At 41.0% G+C, this 18,315-nt stretch overlaps 2 protein-coding genes across 2 annotated transcripts; both read right to left on the reverse strand.

The window, feature by feature from the left end:
- Window positions 1-1,127: 1,127 nt before the first annotated feature.
- On the reverse strand, window positions 1,128-7,985 carry LOC130929071 (centrosomal protein of 83 kDa-like). The gene is made up of 16 exons (XM_057855986.1): window positions 7,836-7,985; window positions 5,660-5,829; window positions 5,454-5,592; window positions 5,300-5,392; window positions 5,091-5,222; window positions 4,778-5,029; window positions 4,587-4,718; window positions 4,411-4,525; window positions 4,188-4,332; window positions 3,966-4,115; window positions 3,812-3,887; window positions 2,360-2,517; window positions 2,169-2,298; window positions 2,005-2,108; window positions 1,710-1,890; window positions 1,128-1,627 (listed from the first exon to the last, which is right to left on the reverse strand). The coding sequence occupies exons 2-16, from the start codon at window positions 5,815-5,817 to the stop codon at window positions 1,526-1,528; spliced, it is 2,067 nt and encodes a 688-aa protein (XP_057711969.1). The 5' UTR covers window positions 5,818-5,829; window positions 7,836-7,985; the 3' UTR covers window positions 1,128-1,525.
- An 83-nt stretch (window positions 7,986-8,068) lies between these two features.
- LOC130929072 (centrosomal protein of 83 kDa-like) lies at window positions 8,069-18,283 on the reverse strand. The gene is made up of 15 exons (XM_057855987.1): window positions 17,430-18,283; window positions 16,888-17,064; window positions 16,678-16,816; window positions 16,503-16,595; window positions 16,301-16,432; window positions 16,138-16,233; window positions 11,869-12,024; window positions 11,683-11,814; window positions 11,507-11,621; window positions 11,298-11,442; window positions 11,060-11,209; window positions 10,920-10,995; window positions 10,713-10,843; window positions 8,274-8,533; window positions 8,069-8,210 (listed from the first exon to the last, which is right to left on the reverse strand). Exons 2-14 carry the CDS (start codon window positions 17,037-17,039, stop codon window positions 8,359-8,361), a joined length of 1,692 nt encoding a protein of 563 aa, XP_057711970.1. The 5' UTR covers window positions 17,040-17,064; window positions 17,430-18,283; the 3' UTR covers window positions 8,069-8,210; window positions 8,274-8,358.
- Between the last annotated feature and the right edge of the window lie 32 nt (window positions 18,284-18,315).

Below are 18,315 nucleotides of genomic sequence, written 5' to 3' on the forward strand. Positions count from 1 at the left end.
CTTATGCATGTATCATTCGTTCATTTAGTTTCTCGTTTTAGAACCCCAAAACAGAATTTTTTGTTTTAGCATCCAAACTCGGAAAACAGATGACTTATTTAATCTCATTTTAGAATCCAAAATCGGAAAACAGATAACTTATTTCATTTTTTGTTTTAGAATCCAAAATCGGAAAACGGATAACGACTTATTTCATTTTTCGTTTTAGACTACAAAATCGGAAAACTCTGATTCGGAAAGCTGTTTTGGTTACGCTTAAGGCGAGATGGCTTTGAGTGGTGTCATCGGCGTCCGCATTGAATTGAAACGTTTTGTGTTTTTTTTTTAATTACATTGTCTTGTTGTATTCGGAATAAATGTAGGACATAGTTTGTATGTTTCCATTCGTTAATGCAATGATTAACTTTCATTTTACATTACGGTAACTTAATATTACAAGGCGATTGCGGCGTGCATTTACAGATGTTGGCCAAAGGAGGGCAGTAAAGAATCCGTAGCAAGCTAAATGCTTCCCCATTGTGGGTGGTGATTAGATCTCTTCTAAGGCGAGATGCATTTGAGTGGTGTCGTCGGCGTTCGCAAAGATTTTGAACGTGGTTTTCACGCTAAAACGTCATGTCAGATTTGGAATCAATTCAGTGTGTGGTTGGTATTTTTTCATCCAGTTTATCCAATGATTTAATTATGTTTTATATTCGGAATAAATGAAATACGTAATCGGTGTGTGTTTTCATTCATTTTTGCGATGATTTGCTTTCACATTACATTACAGTTTGGCGTGCAGGAAGGCAGTAAAGAGATAACAAGACATACCCGGGCGACAAACGTTTGACCGTGAGAGAAGCATTGAGTGGCTCTCTTAGAAACAAAGCGGGTTTTTTTTGCCCCGATTTTGATTAAATAACTTGGTACGGTTCACGTTGAATCTTTGGTGTCAATCCAAATTGATAAAATGGGGGACTACTGGAAACAATGGACTAACACGAGATTTGTTGCCCTCATTTAGGGAACTTTCAGCACCCTCAGCCAGTCAAGACAATGTGTTTAATCCCTTATTCAGAATCACGTCACACTTTAGCACTAAAAATCTAAATTCAAACATAAAACATACACCCTACTCCAAAGCATGAGAGTAAGCATTTTTTAATCTGCTATGAACACAGACACCACCTTGTCATTTCAGTTCATAAGGTAGCTTTGGTTGTTTCATTAGCATACATATACACACACAAACATGTATATTATATATATATATATATACACACCTACGAGGTGTACTTTATAGAACACCGTGCAGGGGAAGGGCAAATTATATTTGAAAAATTATGGCATTAAAAAAAAAAAGAAAAAAAGGTGTGATATATTCATAGAAATTATAATCCAATACCCATTTCAATAGAAAGCGATGATAGGCAAATCCATAACATGTATAAATAGAGTGTAAACAATAAACATCACCAAACCTGAGCACCTGTCAATAATAAGTTCATGCAAAAATATCCAGCCTAATTTATTTGGTTGACGTTCACCCGCACCCGTCCAGTTCTTCCAGCTGCCGCTGCTGAGCTTTTTCCAGCTCATCCATTCTCTCACGTAGCAGGGTAATCTCCTTGTTCTCTTCTTCTTCCTTTAACACAAAATAAAAGTCACTTTTTTGGTGTTGTATCAATAATATTAAGGAAAAAAAACGTTTAAAGATGTCTTCTTACTTGTACAACGGACGCAGCGTCGTCGATGAGGAAGGGATTTTGAGTGGACGTGAGGAGAGCGGATCCGAAAGTGAAGTTAGCCTGGTCTCCCAGCAGGAGGCGCCGGAACTCGTTGTGTCGCCGCTGGAAGTCTCGCAACCTTCTGCGAAGTTGTGCGTTCTCCTCAGAGTGAAGCGGACGTCTGCGATGAAAAATTATTGCGTGACGTTGACTCATTGGCCGCCACGGACGTCCGATCCTTCCGTGGCGGCCGTAGAGCTCTAAGAAAGAAATTTTTTTCCAACAAGAGTCTGACTTGCTGGCGGCTGCGGCTTCCAGTTTCAGCTCCTCCATTTGCGCCTTCAGCAGTTGGACCTTATGCTGCAAGTTCTTCTCCTTGTATTCGGTCTGGTTTCTTCTCTAAACGGGAGGACGCGCAACGTTTATATCCAGGCGAAAAGAAGAAAAGTTGAGGGGTACCTTCTTTTGGGCGACCGCCGCCCTCTTCATTTTGTCTTTCAGCTGCGAGTATTTCTGCTCCAGCTTAGCTTCTCGCTCTTGGAGTTGATGTTTCTCTTCCAACCACTCAATCTGATTCTCCTCCACTCGCCTAAGAGAGCAAGAAGGCATGAGGGGGACAAGCGCTAACCACTTGGTGTTATTTAATTCACCGCTCTGCCTCGTGTTGGCTCCTTTCAGCTTGCGTTCGGGCCGCCCTCAGCTCCTCCCTCACGGCGTCCACTTTGGCCTGAAGACGCCGGTTCTCGTCCGTCAGCTCGGCTTGAGACCGTGACGAGGCGGCTAGCTCGGCGCACAATTCTTGATTTTTCTATCAAAAGAAGCATTACAAAATGACTTTGGTAGGGCTGCAGCTATCGATTATTTTAGTGGTCGATTAATCAATGAACTAGTTAGTTCGAATAATCGAGTAATCGGATAAGGAACATAAAAAATACCTGACCTGAGCCTCAAAAGGTATAAAATAAATAAATAAGGATATATGTACAACAAAAGAACAATTGGCAAACTTACATAGCAAAATGTCCGTCGTTAGCTTAAATGCTATAAAATGCCCCCCCCCCTTTTTTTTAAAACAATGCTGTTAATAAATAGTTCAAACATATATTCCCACATAAAAATGGCTAAATATACTTTTAAACTAAATTACAAACGCTTTAAAAAAACTAGGGCTGTCAAAATTAACGCGTTAACGGGCGGTAATTAATTTTTTAAATTAATCACGTTAAAATATTTGACGCCATTAACGCACATGCCCCGCTCAGACAGATTTAAATGACAGTATAGTGAAATGCCCACTTGTTAATTGTGTTTTGTGGAGTTTTGCTGCCCTCTGCTGGCGCTTGGATGCGACTGATTTTATAGGCTTCAGCACCCATGAGCATTGTGTAAGTAATTATTGACAACAACAATGGCGGGCTACTAGTTTATTTTTTGATTGAAAAATTTACAAATTTTATTAAAACGAAAACATTGAGAGGGGTTTTAATATAAAATTTCTATAACTTGTACTAACATTTATCTTTTAAGAACTACAAGTCTTTCTATCCATGGATCGCTTTAACAGAATGTTAATAATGTTAATGCCATCTTGTTGATTTATTGTTATAATAAACAAATACAGTCCTTATGTACCACAAGTTGAATATATATATCCATCTTGTGTCTTATCTTTCCATTCCAACAATAATTTACAGAAAAATATGGCATATTTTACAGATGGTTTGAATTGCGATTAATGGCGATTAATTACGATTAATTAATTTTTTGAACTGTAATCAACTCGATTAAAAATTTTAATCGTTTGACAGCCCTAAAAAAAACATCTAAAACAAAAACTTAGCTTATGTTGGTCTTAACAGGGAGCAGCTGGATTCAGCCATGTGAAATGAGGCAGACGAGAGGGCAGTGTATCCACACAAATCAATAAAACTAAATGCAAACACTTTCAAAACAAAGCATTACAATGCCACTTTAATTAAACGAATACTCGAAGCAGCAAAATTTCATTCGAATATTTTTTTCTAATCGAATACTCGAGTTAATCGAATAATCGTTTCAGCGCTAGACTTTGGACTTTCCGTTTTTCCCCCGCTTTGTCTCACCTGCTTAAAGTGCGACAGCTCGGCCGTCTGCCTCTCCAGTTCTTCCAGCTGAGCGCTCTGTTGCTTTAATTTAGTTCTGACAGACACAGAAAAAAGGTGAGGAGATTCCAAAATAGATATTCTATTCTCTTGGGTAAAAAGGGACGTGACCGACTTGAGGCTCTGCTGCGCTTTCCGCAAAACGTCTTCTCCTCTTTGGGCCGAGCGGAGTCGCTCTTCCCACTCGTCTTTCTGGGCTTGCTCTTGAGAGTCCTGCAGTGCCCTCTGCTGTTCCAACACGGCGAGGCGGTGTTCCAATTCTAGCCTGACGGAAGAAAAAGATCCAATGCAGACTGTTGATGCCATTTTCCCCCTCGATATTATTTCTCAGTCTTACTTTTCCTCATGTAAGACGGCCGAGTTGCAGATTTCCTCATCGCGAGCGGCTTGAACTTTCCTGGCCGCCTCCCTCTCTTTTTCGACGACAACGTCCTTGTGTCTCTCCACAGTGTGCTTTAGCACCTCCAGGTCCGTCTGTAGACCTGAAAGAGCAGCGCACATTAGACCAATAAACGTTTCGATCTAGTTAATCTAATGATTAAAAAAAAAAACTCCCTTACCCTCCATTTGTCCTTTTAGTGAGTCTCTTTCCCTCTCCAGCTCACTTTTGGAGCGGGTGCACTCCAGTTTGATGCTCGCCACCTCCATTTTGTGCGAGTGCTTCAGGCTTTCAATCTAAGAAGCGCCATAACGTAAAATTCCTATTTCTTCTTGACCCCTCAATGTAATATTTTACCTCGCCGTTGAGAGAGTTGACTTGTTTCTCAGCTTTGTGCAGCTGTCCCGTGAGCTGACCGTTCTGCTCATGGCTAAGCCTCAATTCGCTCTCCAGCCGCTCTAGCCGCGCGCGCAAAGACTGACGCTCCGCCTGCGACGACGTTTTAGATCGGGATGAATGTTTTCACGCGAGGCGGAAATATTTCTGACCTCCAGCGATTTGAGAGCAGCCTGCGATTCCGCTATCTGCCGGTTCTGAACACGCTGCAAATTCTCCACCTGCTGCTCCGAGTGCTCTTTCTGGGCCTGCAATTCCATCACCTCCGCCTGCAGACCCTTCAAGCGCAAGGTGAGCTGGGCTTTCTCCCTCAGCACGACCTCCATTTGTTTCTTGTCGTGTTGCGCATCGGCATTCTGGTACTGGCTCATCAAATTCTCCTTGTCTTTGTCCAGATGAGCTATCTAAAATGGGGTGTAATTAAGAAGCAAAGCTTATCTGAAATTCCAAAATGATTTCAGTTACCTCAGTTTGATAGCGTAGCTTTTGTTCTTCCACAACACGAGCATGTTCCTCCTTCTGGTGTTCAAACTGGGCATTGAGTACGGTGTAGCTATAACGCAGCTTATTGAACTCGGCCCTGTACTTCTCTGCCTCCTAACCGCAAATACGTGATTTAGACCCAAACAGAGTTGTCGTTTTCCCCTCAAATACATCATTTAAACATTCCAGACCTCTTCCAGTTTGGAGAAGCGCTCTCTGACCGGGCCTTCCATCTCCTGTTGCACTTGAACTCGGAGCAACTCCAGCCGTTGAGGAGTCATCACCTGCAATCGCGAACACAAACCAATTTCACCTATATTTCGGTGTCGGTCGATGTCCTTTTACCTGCAGTCTGAGCTGCTCCGTCTCCCTGTCTTTTTCCAGAATTTCTCTTGCGCGCTCAGCTAACTGCAGTCGGAGCCTCTCAAGCTGCGCCTGCATGTGCCGCACCTCCTCTTGTACTTGGATGAATTCATCCTGCAAGCTAGGATCAAAATTTCCAAGTAAAACATCAGACGCGGATTCAAGTCAGACTCCTCCATTAAACGGACCCGCCGTGTTCCGCCTTCAACGTCTCGTAGTTGCCCCGATGAAGCTCACACTTGGTCCTCTCGTCGACGAGCATCTTCTGAAGCTCCGACTCGGCCCCGGCAGGCAAGCTCAGGCTCCCCCCGAGCGCGAAAGACTGCTTGAGGGCCGAGGAGGTCATGTCACCTCACCTCTGCAATGAAAAGTCAGGAGAAAAGACCACCACCTGCCCTGTCAATAATCGCAACGCAGCGCTGTGGAAAATAAGTCAACTCGGCGCGGTGTCGGAAGAGTGTCTTTGTTGTCAGTCGCCATGGCAGCTGTGTGAAGAGTCAGGGCTATTATTTGATACAATCACAGCCTCTTAGCTGTCAGGACAAGGTTGTTAATCAACCTCAAGTGATTAAGGTAGTTCACTTGCTTGGTTGCAGCATCTGTTGTGGATACGCAATGACTCTGGAGCGACTGATTACTGCAGAGGTCAGCAACCTTTAACACTCAAAGAGCCATTTCAATCATTTTTCCACAGAAAAGGCAACACTGGAAGCCGCGCGCACATATTGACATTTAAATTATTGCTTTAGCTTGCCTGTACAAACCGAAATTTTCGCACTATAAGGCTCACCTGACTATAAGCCGCTACCCACCAAATTTGACACGAAATTCATAGATAAGCCGCACCGGACTACAAATCGCAGCTGTCCTCACTGTATTATGGAATATTTTAGAGCTGAAACGAATACTCGAGCAACTCGAGTTTAAAAACTGATCCGAGTATTTTTATTCACCTCGAGTAATTGTTTAATTTTGACAGTTCTAAGTATCACGTTTTGCCCGTACTACTTTTAAAATTTAATGCGGGACAACACGCTGATGTCACGTGCGTAGAGGAAGAAGCAATAAAAAAAAAAACTTACTTCAGCCGACAGCCGCTACAAACGACGCCGACGTTGCTAAAAACTAGCCCGCATGATGCTACGGTGGTAGCAGGTAGCGTCTGATGCGTGTCATAGAGATCATATGTATGTTGAACTAGATGCGAAATGACAGAGTCAGCGGCGTTAGTAAACAGCCACCATCTTAAAGCAGTAGACTTCTATTCGCTAATAAATAAGATTAACGTTACTGTCACTCGCTAGGTTTAAATTAATTATGACCATTGTCGATGCGTGGCTAAATCAAAATAAATAAACAAGTAATCCACACTGGACATAACATCGCACGATACAAAATGGAAGAGTAGAATGAATAGCAGTTTACAATCCGAAATTGCGTTTTATGCTTTCACACGTATACATATCTTTTATTAGGTCAAATTCACTCATCAAATGAGGTTTGGCTACATATAGTAAGTAGAATGTTTATTCCCAGTTCGCCCATTTCAACTCAAGACCTCGTATGTCATGAATTCACCAACTATATACAGTCACGGTTGAAATTTGGAAGGCGTAACTACAAGTCTTTTCGCCACACAAAACAGTGAACCTGACTCGATCTACCTACTAAAGACAAGATAATAACCAAGTAGCTGACCCCTGCGACAAAATCACTTTTAAATCACTCGCTGGCATTTTAACATGGCCCGCATCAAATGGCAAAGTACGAACAATTAATGTGTAATGTTCGAATATCGCGCGTTGTCTCTCGTCACTCAAAAATGTATTCAACCAGCTCCCATCCGCAACTCTAAAACAAACATTTTACCTGACAATGACCGATTATTTTTTTAAAACCAAAAATGCAGGGGGAAAACACTAACATGTAAATAAACAAAGCTACACTCGAGCTATGGATACGAAGTCCAAAACCTGAATTAAAAGTATCGTTCCGGCGTCCAAACGAAACGAAAGGAAACGACTACTTACTATTGTTCTGGTTCTGTGTTGAAACGTACACAATAAAACGTATAATTCATTAATTCCAATGTTATTTCATAGTGGAGGCTTTCGCTTATTTGCTAGGTAGCTAGCGCAGTTTGAAACTACAAACTGGAGGATCACGGGAGATGCATGTTGGCGCTCCATTGGTTGGCGTACAAACAAATGCAGCGGCGCCGTCCTGTGGGTCATTCGAGTACTGCATTTTCTAAATTGACTTTAAAATACTGCATATATATTTTGAAACTTAATTAACTGGAAACTGCGTTTCAATTTTTTTTTTTTTTTTGTCGTTTTAAAATTTCAAAATGATTATTATTACCTGTATAAGTGTAAGGGTTGAACATCAGCTTGCGGAGCCTGCTTTGTCCTGGTTGTTTGGCTCTAAACATTCCAGTTCTTCCATCTGTTTCTGCTGGATTTTTTCTAGATCATCCACCCTCTGACGTAGAAGGGCTAGTTCTCTCTGCTCGTCCTCCTCTTCCTTAACACAATTCCATCTCATTAATCATTTTTGGGTGGAGCATACCTAATCAATAAAACGCTTACTTTGATGTTAGACAGCATCATCTCATGCCCGAGAAAGTGAGGGGGACGGCACGTGGATGTCATTTGGTTGATCCCAAAGCCGGAAGAATGGTTGCACAGCAAGATTCGTCGGAACTCGTTGTGCCGCTGCTGAAAGTCCATTAACCTTCTGCGGAGGATCAAGCAGCATTACGTCGGAAATCACACCGGTATGAAAAACATGAAGACTCACTTGTTGGCCGATGCACCGTCCTCTTTCAGCTCCTCCATTTGTTTCCTCAGCATTTGGATTGTAGTATTCAAGCTGTGCTCTTTTTTCATCTCCTTGAATCGCCGCTAACACAACGTGACGCAATGAAATAGAGCACTTGGACATTGACTCTCATGAGTTTCACCTTTTTTTCCGCCGTCGACGCCTTGTGTAGTTTGTCTTTGAGCTGCGCGTATTTATCTTCTAATTTGGACTCTCGCTCCTTGCTGTCCTCCAAAAGCCTGGCAGATGACAAACGGCGATCTGAATTGAATGAGCTCACAAATTTTCTGTCCGTTTTACCCGGGGGTGAAAGTGTCTACAATTTCTTGCCGGAACTCCCCGATGTGAAGGTCGCCATCGAGCCAGATATTTTATTAATTAATTAATTTTCTTTTGGTTTTTTGGGTTTTTTTTTTTTTTTGGGTCAAACCTCCTGAAACTACTGAAATGCAAAGAAAACTGTTTCGGCACAGTTATTTCTATAACACATACAAAAACTGGTTTTCATTCAAAATTGTATTTTTTCAATGATTTGCAAAAAAAAAAAAAAAAAAAGTTAACAAAAACAGTAATAACCCAAACCCGCCATCTCCTAATTTTTATTTTCCCACATTTCCTCACATACTAAATGCCTAATCTCAATTTTAACTACTTAAGAACATAGGGTGTATATTAAAATTGAACTTAATGTAAATATTTACTTTTGCTTTTTTTGTTTTTAATAATAAAGATAAAAGTGACATTCATTCAGAAAAATAAGTACAAATGACTTGTATTATGCAGAGTGAAATGGAATATATTTTGAAGACCGCGCATAGACTTTTTTAAATCATAAGGAAATTAATAAGTAGCCTAACATAAATGAACAAATATACCGTAATTTTCGCACTGTAAGGCACACCTAACTATAAGCCGCCACCCACCAAATTTGGCACGAAAATGGCATTTGTTCACAGATAAACCGCACTGGACTATAAGCCGCAGCTGTCCTCACTGTATCATGGGATATTAACACCAAAAGATATTAGCTGGTAACACTTAATTTGACAACAGCATCAAATGACTGTCATAAAATCAAATTAACCTCCATGAAGCTTTAAACCACTTGGCTGCAAAGCTTCATTGCTTCAAGAAGCTTCATTTGGTCATCACAGCTCCCTTGCGGGAGACAGTCAACCTCTGCTGCCACCTGCTGTCAACACTGTTGTTGTCCAACATGCCTCCAAACATGCATTGCAGTGCTTCAGATGTAAATAACAATCGAAAATCATGTTCTGTGCTAATTATTTCTTCAGTTGCTGTTCCACTTGTTTCAGTAATTACTACTTATGGCATTTGGTAACACTCTATTCGACAGTGGCACCATAAGACTGTCATTAGACTATCATAATTATGACATGACACTTCCATGAGCATTCATGAATGCTTATAACAGATGTCATTTAGGGTTATTTGGCAAATTATGTGACTTTTGAATGAATGTAAAAGATCCAGTCTGGACATAAATGGGGTTAGTGGCATAACTTGCCAGATGACACTTAATGACATAAGCATTCAGTCATGCCCAGGATAGTATCATGTCATAATTATGACGGTCTTATGACAGTCTTATGACACCACTGTCAAATAAAGTGTTAACTATTAACCCAAATAAATCAACAAATAAACCGCACTGGACTATAAGCCACATGTTTACAAATGAAGGGAAAAAGTAGCGGCTTATAGTCCGAAAATTATGGTAAGTCCAAAGTGCACATTGACAGCTAAGATGTTCTGAACCTCCCCATCAGAGCAAATAAAACTAAATATGATACATAAGCCTCCTCAACTCTTTCCTTGCTCCATTTTCTGTTGCATTGCCCTTTTTTTGTTGCATGAATTCAACAAACTTTTTTTTTTTTTGCTGTTCCAGAAAACATGCACATTTGAACCAATCAAAGCTAACTATCTCTGTTGACCACATGTCAGTATGTTAGCCAACTGAACTGATAAATGAGTCCAGGCATTTTGCTTTGCTGCGTGTATTCGCACATTGACGTGATTCATCATCGTCAATAACTGCCACAGCTGGGGAAACCTCCATGCCGTCCGTAGAATAAAATAAATAATAAATATTACGCTACAAAAGCACATTATTATGCTTGTTGTTAACTCTTTTGTATTTAAATGTGTTAGTAGGTAGATTGTTTTCTTATTGGAAATGAAATGCATGTGTGGCAGCTTAGCATTTTTTTTGACAGTTGCAATCATATTTTTGGAATCAAAGCAGAGTATACTGGAACTGCGTTCCTGCCCTGAATCTTATACCGGAACTGCGTTCCTGCCCTGAATCTTATACCGGAACTGCGTTCCTGCCCTGAATCTTATACCGGAACTGCGTTCCTGACCGTTCTGGCCCACTTTCACCCCTGGTTTTACCTCTCCGCCCCGCAACGGATGTTCTCCTCTCTCATGATTTGGAGTTTTTCCCGCAGACGCTCGTTGGCTTCTAACAGCTCGGCTTCGGAACGTGACACGGTCCCCAGGTGGACACACAGTTCCTCGTTTTTCTATCGAGATACAAAATAGAATGATGACATTGAAATCAAAAGAGAAGCTAATGACATTGAGGGTTTGTCCAACAACCTGTTTTAATGCCATCGCCTCGGCATTCTGTCTCTGCAGTTCCTCCATCTGAGCGTTTTGCTGCTTTAATTTGATTCTGACAGACATGTTTGATTTTTGTCTCCTTAAAAGTGCATTCAAAGTATGATCTAAGAACTAACCTCAGGGCTTGAAGCTCTTTCCGCAAAGACTCCTCTCCTTTCTGGGCGAGCCGGACTTGTTCCTGCCAATCGTCTTTCTGTGCTTGCGCGTTCATATCATGCACGGTCTTCTGTTGTTCTAGCTCCATCAGACGTTGCTCCAAATCTAGCCTGAAACAAAAGTCGAGGAATTGCACTTGAATATATTTGTAAAAATAACTGGTCAGCGCTAGATCTTCACCCGCCCGAGTTCTCTCACTTTTCTTCAAGCAACATAGTTGTCTTGTACATTTCTTCGTCAGAGACGGCCTTGACTTTCCGGACCATCGCCATCTCTTTCTCCACGAGAACCTCATTGTGTTTGTCGAGCATTTCCTTTAGAACAGCCACCTCCATTTGCAGGCCTGACGTGACGCAAAGAATTAATTAATAAGACAGTAGACGTCAACGGAAGCATAGTCAATGTACCTTCCTTCTGCCCTCTAAGTGACTCACACTCCCTCTCCACCTCGCCCCTGGAGCGGGTTAACTCCAGTTTGACATTGTCCACTTCGGTCTTATGTGACATCTTCAGGCTCTCCAGCTGATATTGTAGAATTCATATTAAAAAGTGGGCTTTTTCCAGTTTCTTTTGCTTGTCGTACCTGAGAGGTGAGTGAGCTGACTTCTCTTTTGCTTTTGTGAAGCTGTCCAGTCAGCTGGTTGTTCTGCTCCTGGCTGAGATGAAGTTCTCCCTCCATGCGCTCAAGTCGTAAAGCCAGACATTGGCGCTCGGACTGCGAGCGGCTTCCGTTAGAACAACTTTCATTCCATTCGACTTCATTTCTTACCTCAAGGGACTTCACCATAGCTTTGGTTTCTGAGAGCTGCGTGCTGTGAGAGAATTGAATGCTCTCCACCTGCTGGTCCGAGTTGTCCTTCTTGGCCTGGAGCTCATCCACTTCTGCCTGCAGACTCTTCAGCCACATGGTAAGTTGAGCTTTCTCCTTAAAAAGTGCGTATGAAACCAAAAAGCATGTTTATTTTACCGTGTTTTATGCTCCAGAATAAAATGGACCGCTTGGATGTGTGTGGAAGTGATCGTTTATATATATTTAATTTTTGAATCCCGCGCCGTGACAATGAGTAACTTCCGGCTCCAGTCTTGGGGTTAGGACGAATGCGAATGTGACGTCACCCGTGTCAGCATCTCACAATACAACATTGCTTTATAGAATGCAGATGGACTGCGGATTCAGCGGATTAGTTTATTTTTTTATATCACGCCAGCCAAACGGCTGCAGGCTTTTGTAGCTGCACCAGGGAGAGGCGTGAGCCTTTTTGGGTTTCAGAAAGTCAACCCGAGATCGTCCAAGACAAGTGTTCGACAACGGTGGGACCATTGGACTTACAGTACGAGGAAGTGAGTAAACATTGTGTTTTGTATTATGTCAAATTTAATGGTCACTTCTGTGATCCTCTTTGTTTCTTAGGACATCCAACACACGGTGGCGCCTCTTTATGTTGTATGTTCACTTTCTTCTTCAGTTGCTACCTACTTTTTGGGGAGCCAAGTGTGATCATGTGTGCGTGGTCCGTTGTACTCCCGAGTGACGAGTGGTCGAGCTGGATTTATTTATTTTTGTCTATTAAAAGTGCATGAGTGGACGTCTGTTCTAGGGCTGAAGGTATCAATTAATCGATGAACTAGTTAGTTCGAATAATCCAGTAATCGGATAAGGAACATAAAACATTAAAATATCTGATCTGAGCACTCAAACGGTATAAAAAAAATAAATAAAATGAGGATATATGTACAACAAAAGAACAATTGGCTAACTTACATAACGAAAGTCCGCTAGCTTAAATGCTATAAAAATGGCAACTTTTTTTTTTGAACAAAGCTCTCTTAAACAAATAGTTCAAACACATATTCCCACAAAATACAGCTAAATATAGCTTTAGACTAAATTACAAATGCATTAAAAAACATTAGCTCAAAAAAAGCTTAAGTTGGTCTTAACAGCGAGCAGCTGGATTCAGCCATGTGAAATGAGGCAAACTAGAGGGCAGTGTATCCACCCAAAAAAAAAAAAAACTAACTAAATTCACTTTCAAAACAAACCATTACAACATCGCTTTAATTAAATGAATACTCGAAGCAGCAAAATTTAATTTGAATATTTTTCCTAATCGAATACTCGAGTTAATCGATTAATCGTTGCAGCACTAGTCAGCTCCCCTTTTTACCTTTCATGCAGTCATCCTGCCCTGCCACGTGTTACAAACTGGGATCATGGCACACGTTTTAATACGGAGGTGGCTTGCATTTTGTGGCTGACCATGCTCCTTGTCCACTGAGAATGCCACTCGGCTGACGACTTGTCACACAGCCCCCCTGCCGGGAGAGCGCTATACGTGGCTTATTGCCCTCCTCGTGCGCTCGGTGTTCTGTCAAATTTTCCACCCCATCAGAAATTGCAACTTTGTGTTAAAATGGCGGCGACTGTAGGCATGTGCCGGTATGAGATTTTCACGGTACGATAACCGTGAGCAAAAATACCGCGGTTTCACGGTATCACGGTATTGCAATTATAGCTCCAAAATTTTGAGATGTATGGGTTTAAAAAAAAAAAAAAAAAAATTCATTGAACAGGATTTCTTTTCAAAACATATTTGCAAATAGGAACATGAATATAATGTGAAAATAAATAAACAAAAAATAACATATTTTATATAAAATTAAAATAAATAGAACCTAGACTATACCCACAGCCACAGCTCAAGTTGCTCAATATTAGAGTAAGAACTAAATAATTGCTATAAAGAGTAAAAAGACTTCTAAATAAAATTAAAAATATATACTGTATGATTTTTTTTTTTAAGGGGGAAGCTCAAGTGAAGTTTCGCCATTTTCAGCCACTGTGTCAACTCTAGTCTACATGATGCCATGCCTTTGTGTTAAAAAGAACAAAGAATTCATAAGTTAATAAGTTAGTTGAAAATGTATAAGTTAGTTTTATAAATTAGTTAAAATGTAAATATTGTTGAGGAAAGGTTTCATCTAAAAAAAAAAAGTGAGGAGTGACACCTCCTTTTCTCAATTAGCGATCTTTGACGCGATTCTATTTCTTTCCCCCCCTTCATTCAAGCTTGTCTCTCACTCAGCGGCTGTGAGACATAAAACCACAACGAAGCTGCTCTCCCAGCTTAGCCTAGGCTAACATTCGTCTTTGTAAGTTTTAGTTAGTTTGTATATTGAATTTGGAAGGAAAATGTGCGTTTTGTTTTTGGCGAACTTTTTAATGGTGCTACTGCTATCCTGTTGAACCTAATCACATGTGGGAAAAATACAATTGTACAACGTTTTAAATGTATTCATTTGTATATTTCACCACGATTTGAGAGCTCAATAAATTGAAGAATAGTACGCCTTGTGTTTGGAGGATTTGTTTTGTGGGTTTGCTGGCTGTTTAGCAGAATAGCATCACTGACACTCAAGGCAACAAACGGGAAGGGGTGAGCGCTGCCGCACCAAGCCACTTCGGCTGCATTTTGGCACATGAAAAATAGCGAATACCGTACTAAGGTATGACGGAAAATTTTAGTGGTTTTGAAACCGCGACGTTTTCACACCACGGTAAACCGTGAAACCGGTAACCGGCACATGTCTAGCGGCGAGTACAGCAATTACAAAGTAAACACTACAAACTTTTAAATAAAGGAATATTTACTTATGTTTGATCATGGACTGACATGTAGAACAGTTCTCCTCAGACAGACTGCCTTGTTAGCTGCACACCACAACTGCACACCACTCACTGTTTACGTCTTTGCCCAGTAGTTAAGCATTAATTTTCGCTATATTCGTGTGGCAGCTACGCGCTCCTCCGACATCGGCTGTTGTTCTGCCAAAATCTGCTACATCGGCGAAACGACCTACATTAGTCGAATTTGACACTCAAAGTACTACCGTGCGCTCTAAACTTGTTTTGTGTAGATGCATACAGGAATAACGTACTAAAAAATGCCTACAGAAAACACTTAAATGTAGTTATATCAAATAAGGACGGTTTAAATACACTATTACGCTACGTGACTAATGTGGTCAACTGCTTCAAAGCTAACACAAAAAACACAATGGTTAAAAGTATGAGAGGGTAATACATGCAAAAAGTATCTTTGAGGCAGTGAAAAGGTTCTGAATAACTAAATAAAAACAAAAATAGTGAGTACTCGCCGCTTCTAACCCAAGTGCGCATGCGTGTGGACGCATGCGCAAGCCCGCTGAGCATTGTGTAGGACGTTTCGCTGCGTAGTAAGGAATGGCCGAACACCGGTTTGTCCGGCGGCCATTTTCCAGCTGCTTCCCCGGCAAATTAGCTCTCCTGCCCGTAGCAGGGGAACGAATCCGACGGGCTGTAAGATGCCGTTCGACAAAGACAATCGACAACCCCGCCGCCGTGTGACATGATCCTGGGTAATTTTGAGTGATTTTTCACTTGGAAAGCCGACAATAGACTTTAAAACGTCACTGTTCGGGTTAGCGTGTCGGCTAGCTGTCACGTCTCCTGGTTTGTTAATGCTCGCCGAGGCAGGGAAATGACAAAAGCCAGACTAACTCCGGTGGCATAAAATATAGTTTGGGAGGTGCAAGAAGTGGACAGTTCTGACCATTTTGTAGTACTTTTGCCATGTCGTACTGAATAAATGCATTTTTAATATTTCATATTCCATTTAGCACAAGACTTCTTTATCATGACCATACCATTTATTTAGCAATTGGGGAAAAATACTTTGATAAAAAGAATATTGGAGTGGAGAGAGTGAAACAATGACATTTTGCCTCTCTCTTTGTTGCATTTTCCTCGTTCTGAATAATTCCCCCTCAATGGGCTGATTACTACATCAGTTGAAACCATGACCCTGCCGACGTCATCCTCTTGTTGGGGACGCTAGAGCCCTATAATGGTAGGCGTGGCTAAACGGCAGATTAAAAGACTTATTTTCTCGTCATCTGCGCTTTGCCAAATTGTTGTATATAGTCGAATCGTCTCAAAATATGATTCTAATTCACATAATAATGCTATTTAGGACTTTTTTAAACCTGTTGTACACACTTTAAGCAGAATCTCCACTTGTTTTCTCTCGTGCTGTAGGTCCACACTCTGGTACTGGGCCACTCGGTTATCCTTTTCTTTCTTCAGATGAGAAATCTAATAAAACATAGATTTTACTTGAAAGCATTTCAAAAGGAGAGAGTATTTCTTGTCAGCTACTCACTTCCACTTCATAGCGCATCTTTTGTCCTTCTATTTCGCTGGCGTGTTCCTCCTTTTGGTGTTCAAACTGGGAATTGAGGAGAGTGAAGGCATGGCGTAGCTTGTTGAACTCGGACCTGTACTTTTCCGCTTCCTTCGTAAGAGAATCAGCCAATACATTTTAGTATTTTTTTTTCTTCATTTTTGCTATGAGTGACACTGACCTCTTCCAATCTTTGGAAACGCTCCCTGACCGGAGCCTCCATCTCCTGCTGTACCTGAGACCGCAGCAAATCCAGACGCTTCGGAGTCATCACCTGTCAATCCAGACACGTTATTATTTTCTTTGATGGCTTTTATGCTGTTTTAGTGTATAGAAACACGTGTTTTTAAATTCACTTGTAAACGCAGCTCCTCTGACTCCCTTTTTTTGTCTAGAAGTTCTCTTGACCTCTCAGCCAATTGCGATTGTAGCTTGTCATGCTGGTTTTGAAGACGCTTCACCTCACCCTGGATATGTAGAATCTCATCCTGCAAACTAAAAAGGAACATCTGAGACAACTTTTTGGTCATCTAAAGTTTGTAGAATCCAAAAGATGAAAAAAGTACCTGGAATGTTCAATCTTGAGAACGTTGTAATTGGATTTATAGGTTTCGCACTTCCTTTGAAGATCAGCCAGCATGTGCTGAAGTTCCATCCCAGCACCATCCAAAACAGGCATCGAGGGCCCGGGTACCAATGGCAGGTTGGAGGGGTCCATTTTTCCCCCCAACTAGAAGAAGCTACTGTAACGTGTACAGCCAATATAAACCGCTTGGATGTCTGAGCTCGATTGCTTGACGTCACATAGAAGTGATGTCATAAACAAAACTGCGTTTAAACACTTTCTGACAAATGGGAATACTGCTAATAGTTGTGTTGGAAGCGAAATACGCAAGCGAATTAGTAGGGATTGTCACTTTAAACCTCATTACGGTTTGTTTGATAAACAGTGAATTCACGCTTCTTCCGACGGTAGAAAGCCATTTTATTGCTAACTAGTCCTCGTTACTTAGCTTGACTCTAACTTGAACTCATTTTTATTTAAAAAAAAAAAAAAAAAAAAAAAAAGTATAACTGTAAAAAATTCAGTCAAGCTTGTCATACTTACGTTCTTGTTGTTGCATGCCAAAAAGTCCTCATTTATTTCAGGACACAGCTTTCTCTTACTTATCGTTAGACTGGAGCAAAGAACATTAGCAAAATATTAAATTTGCCGTACACACAACAATCTACTCGGCTGACGCCAATAACGCCACATCCGGTTATAACGAAACTACTCACCAAATTAAAAGTCGCGTTATTGCGTCAATGGCGTACCGCAAGTAACACGTCACTTCCGCTCATTAATATTCATGACATTAGCTACTGTTGCTAAGTAGGGACAAGCCAAGCCACCGTTTGTCCTTAATAGGAAATGAATGGAAATCGTGTACGAAGGAGATGTTTACAGAGCTAAACCTACCAATTCTCTCCAAAAATGACGTGCCTGGTGCCAAATTCACTGGCAAAGATGTGGAAGAACATAAAATTGTTCAGTTAAAGAGATGGCTTTAGTGTCGAAGGCTGAAAAAGACAAAAAAAAACGAGCCGACCTAAGCATAGCTTTAGCTTTTTTATCGACGCGACTGACAATGACATTCTCCTGTTTCAATCCTTTACCATCAGCCCTGTCTTTCTTATATATCCTCTGGTTGTCCTACGTCTCTTACCGTTCTTTGGGTAATTTAGTTAGCTTTGAGTAGCGATCGCAAATGCTACTCAGTGACAGCCAACGAACACTTTTAATTTTTTCATCGATAACACATCTTCATCCTATAATTTATTTACACTTCCCCCTTACTAAAGTTGTTTTTTTTATATATATACACAACACAAACGGTAACAGTGGCAGTCAGATACCATTGCAATTCTTTTCAGGTCATTAATTGTCAGACAGAAGCAGTACGGCACAACGTTACGCCAAAAAAAATAAGTTAAATGTATAAAAATGGCTT

This window comes from Corythoichthys intestinalis, chromosome 13 (genome assembly GCF_030265065.1).
Source record: "Corythoichthys intestinalis isolate RoL2023-P3 chromosome 13, ASM3026506v1, whole genome shotgun sequence".
Lineage (NCBI taxonomy): Eukaryota > Metazoa > Chordata > Actinopteri > Syngnathiformes > Syngnathidae > Corythoichthys > Corythoichthys intestinalis.

Excerpts from the sequence above, each read along its gene's own strand:
- LOC130929071 (XM_057855986.1), bottom strand. The coding sequence starts at position 5,817 with ATGACCTCCTCGGCCCTCAAGCAGTCTTTCGCGCTCGGGGGGAGCCTG. Across the intron at positions 4,116-4,187 it reads GCCGTCTTACATGAGGAAAA|GCTAGAATTGGAACACCGCC; the intron begins GTAAGACTGAGA and ends TTCTTCCGTCAG. Across the intron at positions 2,518-3,811 it reads AGCTGTCGCACTTTAAGCAG|AAAAATCAAGAATTGTGCGC; the intron begins GTGAGACAAAGC and ends TTCTTTTGATAG.
- LOC130929072 (XM_057855987.1), bottom strand. The coding sequence starts at position 17,039 with ATGGACCCCTCCAACCTGCCATTGGTACCCGGGCCCTCGATGCCTGTT. Across the intron at positions 16,433-16,502 it reads GTTTCCAAAGATTGGAAGAG|GAAGCGGAAAAGTACAGGTC; the intron begins GTCAGTGTCACT and ends TCTCTTACGAAG. Across the intron at positions 10,996-11,059 it reads AAAGAGCTTCAAGCCCTGAG|AATCAAATTAAAGCAGCAAA; the intron begins GTTAGTTCTTAG and ends CATGTCTGTCAG.